Consider the following 12,951-nt stretch of genomic DNA (forward strand, 5'->3'; position numbering starts at 1 on the left):
CTGCCCTCCATCAAAGCGTTTCTCAAAGCACAATAGGCCTAACTGTTTATTTAAATATTTTAAAACCAGATGTATTTGTGCAGAAGACGAAATCTGATTATGTATAGAGGATTTTTCATATGATTTCTAACTAATAATTAAGAGTCCGCTTACATCGAAAATATTCACATATAAATATATAAATATAAATTAAATAATTAATTTGTTATTTCTTGTACTAAACCAAAAATAAAATATTATCAATTTTTCCCCAAAATTATGCTGATGTGTTTACTGTTAGGTCTATCAATTACAATTATTGATTCCTGTTATTAGAAAGCAGATCAAAACTGTTGATAGGTTGGTTTTTATAAGATGTTAGATTAATAGTGTGATATTACAAAATAAGTATTCAGATTAAATAATATTCCTTGTTACAGTAACTAGCCTAAATAATTTTCACGTAATTGCTCATTGTAGCAAAGTGAAAATAAAATATTTTTCCCCCACACAACACAATGCAGATATGTTTTCATTTGTTACTGTTAAAAACTAGGCCTGTCTATGAAATATTCACAGTTTCCATTATTAGAAAACAATTAAAAATTAAAACATTTGTTATGGTTTTGTTTTGTTTTGCATTTTTCTGGTGATATCAGATGAGTTAGAATTTCATCAGAAAACACAACTGAATGTTTTTCTTAATTGATTATGCTTTTAATTAAAAAAAACTATTATAGAACTGTTATAGAAACGATTATAATGCTTTCACAGTAAAATAATACATGACAGAAATGAGCAATAATTAAATTTTTTATTGAATATATATATAGTCCTCAACAGTAATGCCATATAGAACAATACATAAAGGTTTCTGAAAAAATAAACAAACAAACAGCCACTGGAACACTGAGATGTAAGTTAATATAAAAACCTTTGCAAATAAGGCTGCATTGTCCATATGGTCCATTAGATTTTATTGAAATAAATACATTACACACAACACCAAAATATTTCCACAGTATCCGTGGCTCCAGTCCTCCCATCAGCTATAATCAGCATCGCTAATTTTACTGTAAACCGCACAAAAGGCACATTTGTGAGTTAAGTTGTGCTTTCTCTATATTTTACTTCAGAAGTCCATTATAACTTGATCTTATGATCACTGACACAAATGACTCTTAACACACTCTGAAATGTCACAGAATGTTATTGAAAGAAAGACAGAAAAAGGGAATTATGGGTCATGAGCGGGGGTTATGGGACATGTTAAAAGTGCTGTTGTTACCCCCGACATTTGCGCCTCCGCTTTCAGCCATCACCTCGCAGATCATAAGCATTTCAGCCTCTTTTATGTATGCATCTCATGCGCATACAATGTAAAAACATATATACAAACTAAAATGCACAAATTGTGGCTTTCATAAAGGACCTATGATCAAAGGAGATCACAGATGATCTTTTTCCTAAATACAACATTATTTCATAGAAAAATGTAAAAAGCCCTTTGTGGATCATTATAAACGAAAAAGGTGGTCTTTAGTAAATACCACTGCATTGCACCACAACTATTACAGTGAAAACTGGGGCTATAATGGTTTATCCCTTGTGAAGTTTAGTTGATTGAATAGGGGTGTTTTGGGTGTTCTTGGGCTAGACTGCCAACTGGCATCATTACACCGTCTGTGCAGGCCAGGCTGGCTCAAAAACGTCCAGTTGGCATAAATGGTGTATATAAAAGAGTCATGCTGTATACTGAAATGCCCCTGGTTTTATGGTGAAACTATATCACATGTGCAAATGCATAATATAAGATATCTGTGTAAATGAAAATAAAATGGTGAAGTAGAGGGTTGCTTTCTGTCTCTCTCTCATTTTTCTTTCCGTCCATTGAGTTACTCACTAAACGTCTAAGAAAGAGTCACAATAGTATTTAATCGTCTCTGTTTTTGTGTAGCTGTGATTATTCTCTCATGCCTTTGTTTTTCCCTTTATCTGCTTTCTTTATACAAATGCCTCTGGTACGTCAGTGCCATTGATTTTGAGATAGATTTTAGCATCGTTTTCTTTCTCCTTCCTCTTTTTGTGCAGGGTTTTCCTGAAGTACAGCAGATAGAGTGGTAATAGGAAGCCAAGCATGCTGACAACCAGCAGACCAACATTCACCTACACCAAAAAAATAAAAATAAAGAACATAAATAGGAGGTCAAAACATGCCTGATGGACATTTAATCCATTTGGTATTACTTAATCTCTCTGTTGTGTGTGTGTCATACCCAGAGTGGGTCTCCCTTCAGTGGTCCCATCATGGCCATGAACAAAGGCTGCTGCAGCAGAGCGAACACAGCGCTAACCAATGACTGCATTCCTGTCAGACTGCCGAACTGAGATGATGGGTAACTGCAGATGCACAAACAGATTATCTGTTATCATATTATATGATTTAAATGCAGCTATTACTGAAAAAAGTGATGATCACAAGCGGAATTTAATCTTGTTTTACAGATAATATTGATAAACTCACACAGCGGCGTAAAGTCCACCGATGGCAGAGTGGATGAAGCCTCTGACGATAGTGTGAAGGACAAACGAGAGCATCTGGAGAGGGATGACAAAATCATACATTATAAACTTGTTTCTTATGGTAAAATTAGCAGGTGACATGCTTGTTTCATAATTAGGCCACTAGGGGGAGCTACTGTACAACTAAGCAGATACTCAAGGCACCAATAGCAAGTGATTGTTGCTTCTTTTTTCTGTGTACATACTTGTCTTATGATTTCTGCTATATAGGATACTTGCAGGAATAAATATTTAGAGTAGTATGCTATTCCAAATTTAGCAATAGCCTTCTTCTGCACATATACAAAATAGCATGTTAACACTACTCTTAATATTGCTGCAATATGTACTATGAATACTGTGTACATTATGCAAATACATGCACAGAATATCTGTGAATATTACATTTGCTATACATTTTTCCATAAGTAACACACACCTGAAGAGGGAGGTTGGGAATTAGGCAGGTGATGCCAAAGCAGACAAGGAGGATGTTGGTGAAGATGAAGGCCCGTGTGGCATTGGTGACTTTCTGAATTTGTCTGTCTCTGCGTTTGGGCTGGGGCTCGTCCCTGGAGACAAAGAGCAGATACAAACACATTTAAAACAGCTGATTTTTTTAATATTTTGAGCTTCAAAAATGATTATTTAGGTCACGTTCGCACACCCATAGATCACCTAAAAATGTTTTATAACCTACTTGTTGGGCTGTTTTTCATCATTTTCTCCATCATCGCATTCTTTTAGCTTCCAGTCCATAATCTGACCAATGACCGGCGTTGTCATCAAGCACAAGAGTTGCATCACACCAAAAATAGAGGTGTAGAGGCTCACTGAGAGAGAGAGCAAGAGAGAGAGATTAGAGCAGTCTAACAGAGAACGTCTGAGGTTAGTTAATAACTACTCTGGTTAATGGTTGAGTTTATGGCACTCTACAGACTTGTGTATGCGTTACGGCCCAGAGACCAGGTGGACAGGGAATGGGTTACGCTTGACGTGAATACAGGAGAAGGTTAAATGCTAGAATAACAAGCTTTAGGAAAGACACGCTCTGCTGGTTTCTACTGTGCTTCTGAGATTCTTACCCAATTCCATTCTCTCAACTGCAAAAATTGTAAAAAATAAATAAATAAACACAAACGTAATTATAATGTCAATCTGACCTTTTTCTTTTCTTTTTGCTGTATTTACATGAATGAATTATAATTCAAATGTTTTTTTTGTTTTTTGTTTTTTGCTCTGAAAATATACTTTGATGCATAATTGCTGTTTTTTTTTCTGATATACATACATACACACTTTTTTTTCCAGACATATTTAAACATGCTTATTCACCAGTGTTGAGATCTCCTCCACTTAGGGACTCCAAGATGTTGTTCATGGCTCCCATGTAGAAGATGAGACGCAGTTGAGTTACACACATGGTCACCAGACTCAACATAAAGAGAGGGCTTAAAATGCTCTTCATGAATGACTGAGCTGCAAGGAAGTAAAGGAAAACAAAGTTAGTCTAAATTAGTTATTGACCTTTCATATTAACATATATTTGACATTTTCCTTTGTCAGACGATCACTTACTTTCTTCCTTGGCCTCACACTGCAGTTCCAGGTCCATGGTGGACAGGCACAGTTTTTGGCCCTCTTTGGCAAGCTCTTTCTGTTTCTGATTGTTATCCACACTAAGACGCTTGCCTACCGTCGTCACCTGCCTATAAAACTGCTTTCCTGTAATCTTATGGTCAAATCCCAGCCAACTGAACTTGATCTTGACACTGGATAGACAGAGAGACAAAACACAGAATGAGTTTCAGATATTTGATGATAGATGTTTGATGCGTATGAGTTTTGTGTATGTGTGTTTCTTACGTGTAGTCCATGTCCTCGGGTCCAGGGAAAGGCTCCAAGGGCCAGTTGAAGAAGCAGTTGATGAAGACGAGGCCTGCACAGCCTGCCCAGACCACCAGAATCGTGATGAAGGTCACACCAAGGTCATAAATCACCTGGAAAGATAAACAGTTATCTAAGAACATAATGTGGCATTATAATCTTTTTTTTTTTTCACCAAAATAATCTAACAAACCTTGACCCCAGGAAAGGTGACAGCCGAGGAAGCGTACGAGCCAATCATGAGCGCGATGAAGGTGGCACGCAGGTCGCCAAACATGTTGGGAAGCTGGAAGGAAACACAGGAACAGATTAATTACTCATTTGGTTAAATTAATTGTTAATTAATGAATCTCATTTGTTTATTCATTTAAAATGTATACATTTAGTGAGTTATTTTAATTCTTAATAGTGTATTTTATTTTAATATTTAAATAATCCATATCAATCCTGGCAATTGTTTAAATGTTTTTTTTTTTAATAAACAAATAAAATAATTTTATTTATGTATAATTATATCATTATATATTAGCATACCTATTTTTTATTTTATTTTATTTTAATTCAATGACATTTATTTTTAAGTTCTTTTAAAATTAAATTTTAAATGTAATATTCTTATTGTATTCTTATTCATACTATGGCTATTCAGAGGATTGATGAGAAGACAATGATCCACCGACTTTCTCTATAAATGGCAACAGGCAAGGAGAGATGGCCAGCAATTATGGGCTGACAAAAGCCCAGCAAATCAACAGTGAAAGCAGTTTGAGTTCAGAGGTTCTGACTAGAGCCAGAGAATGAGGTTGGGAGATTTGAAAGAAAGAACAATTGACAGATGATTAGAAAATTACAACACTACCACTTAATCCACACTTCCTTCTTACTTCACTTTCTGTTCCTCATTGTCAATAGAACAGGAATAACTGGGGCAGTATGAACTGAGGAATGATCCTTCCAGTCTGAACCGGCTGAAACCGAGTCTCTTTTATGACTCTAATTGGAGCACAGGCTGGGGCAGGCTGCTAACAGTTATGCCTTGTTACTGTGACAACAAATAGATGAGCAACAGCGAGTGGCCTGTTATGTAAGAATGCATCTGAAAGTGTGTGATCAGCGGGTTCGTAATGGAAGAGTTGTGTTTTGTGAGAATTCCTGTTAGAACTGGTTTGAAGGTATTCTCCAAATCAATTGTAAAGCGACTTTGCCAGCCCATATGCACTTCAGGGGGAGGAATGCAACATGGCGAATGAGAACGAAGCTCTTCGTTAAGCCATAAATGCAGTCTTCACATTTTTAGGCAGGTGTTGTTTTTAATTTTCTCAGTTCATGGCCATTAACTTGAACATAAAGTTCATTTTGGAGTCTGGGTGTGAGGGTTCTTTTGAGTTCATGGTCAAATAGTTCCTGAGATCATGCTGAGTGCATGATAACCGCAGGCTATTCTTACAGGGTCAGCACACTGGATAGTACATCATCAGGAGTTAATGCATGGTGCCAGTGCAGCAACAAGAGCGAGTCAGCGGGAAAAAAACATTGAAGTGACTCACAGATGGGTCTAATGATTAATCAACTGCACCAAGGAAAAAGAAACACAGAGAAGTCTAACTAGCTGGGATGTAGCAGGATCAAGGGCACCAAATGTAACAATGCAACCACTGAAAATCCTTTATTGGCTACTCTGAATATCATATGGGACATATCACCTACAATTTTTATGCTAATTATTAGCAATGTAAATATTACATGCAACTCGGAGTAGTTGCATGTAAGTTCAAACACATCAAGAGCGCTGAACAACAAAAAGAAGTGTACTTTCATAAATAAGTTAACACACACTTACCGTAAGTGAAGTGAAGGTCATACACATTCCTCCAAAGCCATTAAAGGTCAAAGCGATGAAAATCAAAACAGACAGATCTAGACAAACAAGCACATGTTAAATGATGGAATATTATTGGTATCTGTTACAACTTTGGTATCTGTTTCACTGAATTTGAACTTTTACCATTTGGGTTGCTGGCTCCATAAGCAATCATAAGGCACGAGAGAGCAAAGCAGGCACTGGAAAAGAAAAGGTCAGTTATTAATGGAAAAATTCAACACTTTTCTGGTCATTAGTTTTTATTGTGATCAGACCTTACCACACTTAATAATTTAGTATATTTGGTATAGTAATGACATTGAAAAATTAAGCACTTTATCTACCTTCCAAGCAGGCGGAGTTTGCGTGGGCCGTATTTGTCCATGACGATTCCAAGAGGGAGTGTGATGGCACTGAGGAGGAAGGAGCCCACGGTGAAGGCCAGATTCAGCATCTCATCCTGTTCTTTACAGATGAGCCAGCCGTTCATCCTCAGATAGTCCTCCGGATGGTTAAGAGGGACCACATCCACACCGCCATCACGCTGGGCAGGCTGAAACTCATCATATTCATAATCTGCATCATTCGACCGTGATGAAGGCACAGCAGGTAAGGAGAAGTTTGCCGTCGAGCTGTTTCCTTTTGGAAAGAAGGAGAAAAGGAGAGATGTAAGAGGCTATAAGCTGATGGGACCCATGTTAAACATTACCAGCAGCAGCATGTTCCAAAAATCAGCACTCATGTGACCTGATATCCAATCCATTTGATTTGCAGTACTCAACGGTTTACCATTTCTGCTGAATCATGTTGATAAAGAGTGAGAGTGAGAAAATTCAGATGTTGATGTAAAAACCTGTCACATGTGTCCCTACTGTGAGTTCTATTCTGTTACGTAAGCATCAGTTACTTGTAATTCTGGTTGCTATCTAACACGTGTGGACTCCAACACCTCATGATAGTTCTTTGAAGTTTCTGACTGTGGTTTCTCAAAACATGCACTCTACGGCCTTGTCAACACATCATGGGTGGAACGGTCAGTGGATTAAGGTAAGGACATTCTAACATTTTTAAAGAGTGAAGGTCATCACTTACTCACCTTCATGTTGTTCCAAACCTCTATGATTTTATTGTTTTCTTATGTGGAACATTAAAGAAGATATTTGCAGAACTTTGGGGTCCAAGCAACATTGACTTTAGTGTATGGAAACTGAGACATTCTTCAAAATATCTTCTTTGTCTTCCACAGAAGAAAGTAAGTCGTGAGCTATACCTTGTAGCTATGGTGTCCATATAGTGAAATTGCAAAATAACCTCCAAATGACTAAAAAGTTTCACCATTAAACAGCATGGCTAGACCTGTATAAACCAGCCTGGAATGAATTCTGGTTTAAGCTGGTCTTCTCAGCTGTCCTCAAAGTGTCTGAGATCAACCTTCACCCAGCAGTAAAATGCTTGGAATGAAGAATCACCATTATGTGGTCTCAATAAAACCTGAGATAAGGGCTGGGAATGATAGAAAGAAGAAAGCTGAACATTTGCTCTTCCTTTATCTTGTTCTGCTGCAGGAACAATGTTTATAATCGTCCTTTTGGACTATTGTACAATCCCGTTCCACATTATCTCACCACGCACATACATATAAACTTATGATACTGAACTAGATGAGACTCCATTAATAGCAGCTGTCTCACTGGACTGGAGACATATAAACTAGATAACTAGACCTGACCTTATGCTAATCTGGAAACGGTGACTTTGCTGTGCCAGTGTCATCCTGATGGTATATGTGTCTTCCTTCTAGAACAATGAGAAGGTTTCCAACTCCAAACATGGTTTAGAACGGAGTGCAGAATGTTCTGACGCCACACATGAAGGGTTGGGTTTTACTTCGACTGCCAGGAAACTAGCAGGGCTTGCTCTGGCTTCTTTCCTAAACCGTGCTGATGTGTGAATGGTGTTCCTGCTATAAACCCTACTAAAGATGCACCAGAGCGGGGGTACGTAGGCCACACTGATGTGCAAATGTGCAAGACACACCTGGAGAGATAGCAGTCATCTGGTCTCAGCAAAAAAATATTGTGTGCATTCGATAGAGGGCTTGATAGAGGAGCATAAATGAACCTATTGAACCTCATTTAAGGGGTTTATTACTTAACCTCACTGTAATAAACTGTCTTCACTATAACAATTAAGTAATTAATATTGCCATGTGCCGTGTGATGCCTTTCTAAGTACGAATGTCACATGGAAATCAAAAATCTTAAAAGGATTTCAAACTTTTGAAATGGTGAAGAGCTAACAATAAATTCACATTCCTAAAGGAAACTGTAAATATACAGTACAGACCAAAAGTTTGGACACACCTTCTCATTCAAAGAGTTTTCTTTATTTTCATGACTATGAAAATTGTAGAGTCACACTGAAGGCATCAAGGGCTATTTGACCAAGAAGGAGAGTGATGGGGTGCTGCGCCAGATGACCTGGCCTCCACAGTCACCGGACCTGAACCCAATCGAGATGGTTTAGAGGTGAGCTGGACCGCAGACAGAAGGCAAAAGGGCCAACAAGTGCTAAGCATCTCTCGGGGAACTCCTTCAAGACTGTTGGAAGACCATTTCAGGTGACTACCTCTTGAAGCTCATCAAGAGAATGCCAAGAGTGTGCAAAGCAGTAATCAAAGCAAAAGGTGGCTACTTTGAAGAACCTAGAATATGACATATTTTCAGTTGTTTCACACTTTTTTGTTATGTATATAATTCCATATATAATTCCACATGTGTTAATTCATAGTTTTGATGCCTTCAGTGTGACTCTACAATTTTCATAGTCATGAAAATAAAGAAAACTCTATAAAGTTTAGTATAAAGAATTATTTTCTATAAAGAAAATAAACCAAACTTTTGGTCTGTACTGTATTAACATATTAATATGAAGATTTGGGAACAGATTAGGGCAAAAGTGGGAGCGAAAACAAGGAGGAGGAGTTCTTTTCATTCACAGCCATTAGTTTGGTGGCCAGATCTGATAAAATGTAAAGAACAGATAGTGAATGGGACACACACTCACATACACACAATACAAAGTGTCCCTAACCTCATTTCTGAGAAAGCTTGGATGTGAAACTCTTATCATGTTGACTTCAGTGATTGCATGATGGGAAATCTCAGTGTACTAAACCACAAGAGTCCTCACATGCTTCGCATCATTTAAAATGGTCAACGACTAAGAATTTGAATGCTGACTAATGTCTCATGACCTTGTCCTTTGAGACTTATCTGTGGACTTTAAGCCTGCTGAATACGCTTGAACACTGATGATTTTTGCTGAGACAGTCTTATTACGTCACAATAATGTGACTGACCGAAAGTACAGTCAAATCAGCTGAGTTATGTCAAAAAAGAAACGATAAGCACTTTCCAATGCAAAAATGCCATGCCAAGCAGACAGACAGAAAGACATATAAGATGCCCACCACTCCACCCAGAAGAGCTGGTATTCCTAGATCTACCCAAACGATAAGCCTCCTACAGTTTCCTTCACAAACAACTCTTTTTCTCGTATTCTGCCCCTCCTCTACCCCCTTTTTCTTGTCTGCTTGGGAATTTCAAACCAGCTTTTGTGGTTAAATAGGTCTCAATGTCCTCACCTTTTATTAAATCAAGTCCAAAGTGCCCGAAAGAGAACAGGACAGTGATAAAAGTGCATCGCCATCCACAATAAGACCAAAACATGTTCTTATGTGATGCTTATCAAAACCAAAGACTGTTCAATCTAATAAATATGACATAATCAGCGGGTCTGAGGTTCTAACTGAGATGATAAACATCTTAATTTACATCTGACAGGCTGTAAGCTTCTCAATTTAAAGATGCACATGATTAGGTCAGGATCCCTGTGGAAAGCCCTTTAACATTCTTGTGTTTTACTGTGACTACCAGCTGAATTAATGGAAGTCTGTGGTAGTGTATGGTTGTGAGGCTCCTGAGGGAAGACATCATTCCTCCTCTTTAGAGAAGGTAAGCACAAAAGTGTTTTGCTGTGGAGCGCAATCAGTTACACACATAAAGCACTACTGTCAGTGATGCATTACTGTACAATACACAAGTGACTTTAAAAGTAGGATCTTTCAAGTACTATCAGATGCAGTCTTTGTTTCAAGATCAGACTGGCACGAAGGAATGGAAGGAATTTGCCAATATCCGTAGTGACAAATAAAACACAATCATGTGTTAAATTAAATTTTTTTCAAAGGTAAGATCTCAAGCTTTACTTGCACACCATGTAACCTAGATGTTCCCCAATGGCTCTTTTAATTTGGTCGTTTTTTTTTTTTTAGTTCTTGGTGTTGCATTACATACATATGTATATATTTCAGAAGGATTCATACCTGGATCTGTGCAGAGATATGAATAGAAACCCTCAGACTTCAGCATGATGAGTAAGGAGCCCCAACCCAGCAGAACAGCAGAGAAGAACAGATTTTCAATAATGGCTGTTATTGCCATCCACCAGCGGCGGGCAAATGCGGTGGCTAGAGTGGGTGCCATGGCTGCACGGAGAAGAGTAGCAGACAGACAAGGGGAAAAAAGTGGTCGACTGTCTGGTGGAATGAGACCTCACAATCTGTAGATAAAGAAGAGAGAGGTGTGCTGAAGTCATTTGTGTGTAATGACCAAGTTAAACATTTCTGCACGTGATGATATAGAAACCTACTGTAGATAGAACTAAAATAAAGACAGTCCTAAAATGGCTGAGCATGCACTCTCTGTGTCCATGTTTTTTTTTTTTTTTTTTTTTTTGAGTTCTTGACCTCTTAATTATTAAGATGTGTGAATGAGCCACTAAAGCCACTTCAAAGTCCCACACCTTCTTTGTTATGCATATCACTTTCAGAGTCGGTTCTGTCAAAGTCTTTCAGGCTGTTTTGCAATATAGTGTAAAAATAGTGACAGGGAGGGGTTCTCATTCACATTACAACAGACCTCATACATTGTTTTAGATGCAAAATATCATAAAGAGAGCTTTTTAAACTATATAACAAGAAAGTCGAATTATGACATTCTTCGGCTTATTTTAGTGTGACTTGTATATCAAACACACATGCCTTATTATTATTAAGTTCAGCACTTTTTGTAATGTAACTTTAATGTAAAAACTGTTAGTGGGTAAAATTATAAGTGTGTTTTGTGTTGATTGTTTGTTTTTGTTTTTGTTTTTTTAACAAACTAACTGGCCATATAATGCATAAGCATTTGATTTAAAAAATATTTAAGTATAAGAAATTTAAAAGACATACCTTTGAGAGGCAGGCAAGCAAGTTCTGTAAGCTGTTAGTGCAGAGTGGTCTTCCCCCTGTTGCCTTTGCTCTCCTTCTCCTTTTTGTGCCTGCTGCAGTTACTGGCACTTACTGAGAATTTGTTTCAGGGCAGCTGATGAATTTATAGCGGTTTCATGTGGGAAACCATCGAAACGATTCTATTGGCTGCATCGGGAGGCTGAATTACACCTGCCAGCCAATCAGCTGCGCGTCTGCCGCTGCACTGAAAAATCACGGGCCGTCAACAGGTGAGCTTGATATTTATCTGCATTTGAAGAAGCGGCTCGGTTCTGTACAGGAAATTATATTTAGACTTGTTGTCTTACAGAAGGTCCTTTAATCATTAACGCTGAAATCAATATTTTCGACCTAGATAATTGATTATAGAATTAATTCCTAAACTGCAGATTAGAACTTGAATTATGAAGGTGGATGAAATCAATATCTAAGACGTTAGAAGGTTATTCAAATAATAAGTTGAAAAAATCATGGTTTTATGTCACTGTTTCATGAACTTGTTTTTCTGTGAGGAGTCACGGACGAGAGGTGATATGCAAGAATTGCAAAATGCAAATAACAAACTAGCATACTGTCATCGACAGAAATCAACAAAACAGCTCGAAGTGTCTGAAATAGTGACGTTAAAGGATGTGTTACTTAACACACGATACTGTTTCACTCTCAAACCACATAGACTACTGAAAAATTATTTCCTGACAGACCAGAAACAAGCTATCCTTGCTGATAAACCAGGTTAAACTGGTCTTCTAGACTTCTTGGCCGAAATTATGATTATCGTGATGATTTTTGTCACATAGAGATAAAAGGGGAGATGTGTTCTATTGTTTTGTTCGTGTCATAAACTGCCCAGTTTTCAACAGTATAGGCTACACACCCGTTTACCCGGGCTACAGAAGATAGTTAAGCCTACCGGGTGTAAATCAGTTTGTTACATTGAAACACATCGCCCTCGTGTTATTTACCAGAACAGAGTCTTTGCGGGCGCTTGGAAACCGTCTCTGAATGGCGCAAAGCTACTGGGTATTACTGTCAATCTACTTATAAATCTTGATGCAAACATTAAACGTCACATTTTTCACAAAGGACATCTCAAGACAGCTGCACGAACAGTAGTCTGGTGTTTTCGATTAAATCATTGTCGTATTGATCAACCTAATCAGAAAGAACTGTATTATGTATTTGCCTATTACTCTCTTATCAATATGACTGCTGACACAGACACACACACACGTTTATCATGTTAAATATACCACCTCTAAACTGTTTACAGCTGGATATGTTATTTTTTTTAAAAAGTTTTAAAAATTAATAAATCTATTTTCCT

At 37.7% G+C, this 12,951-nt stretch overlaps 1 protein-coding gene across 1 annotated transcript; it reads right to left on the reverse strand.

Annotated features, from left to right (window-relative positions):
- Positions 1 to 774: 774 nt before the first annotated feature.
- slc43a2b (solute carrier family 43 member 2b) lies at positions 775 to 10,866 on the reverse strand. Its single transcript, XM_059539987.1, has 13 exons — positions 10,677 to 10,866; positions 6,634 to 6,928; positions 6,434 to 6,489; positions 6,269 to 6,345; positions 4,622 to 4,714; positions 4,408 to 4,541; positions 4,120 to 4,313; positions 3,877 to 4,020; positions 3,242 to 3,374; positions 2,981 to 3,113; positions 2,504 to 2,577; positions 2,256 to 2,379; positions 775 to 2,145 (listed from the first exon to the last, which is right to left on the reverse strand). The coding sequence occupies exons 1-13, from the start codon at positions 10,834 to 10,836 to the stop codon at positions 1,984 to 1,986; spliced, it is 1,779 nt and encodes a 592-aa protein (XP_059395970.1). The 5' UTR covers positions 10,837 to 10,866; the 3' UTR covers positions 775 to 1,983.
- Between the last annotated feature and the right edge of the window lie 2,085 nt (positions 10,867 to 12,951).

Source organism: Carassius carassius, chromosome 45 (assembly GCF_963082965.1).
Source record: "Carassius carassius chromosome 45, fCarCar2.1, whole genome shotgun sequence".
Classification (NCBI taxonomy): Eukaryota; Metazoa; Chordata; class Actinopteri; order Cypriniformes; family Cyprinidae; genus Carassius; species Carassius carassius.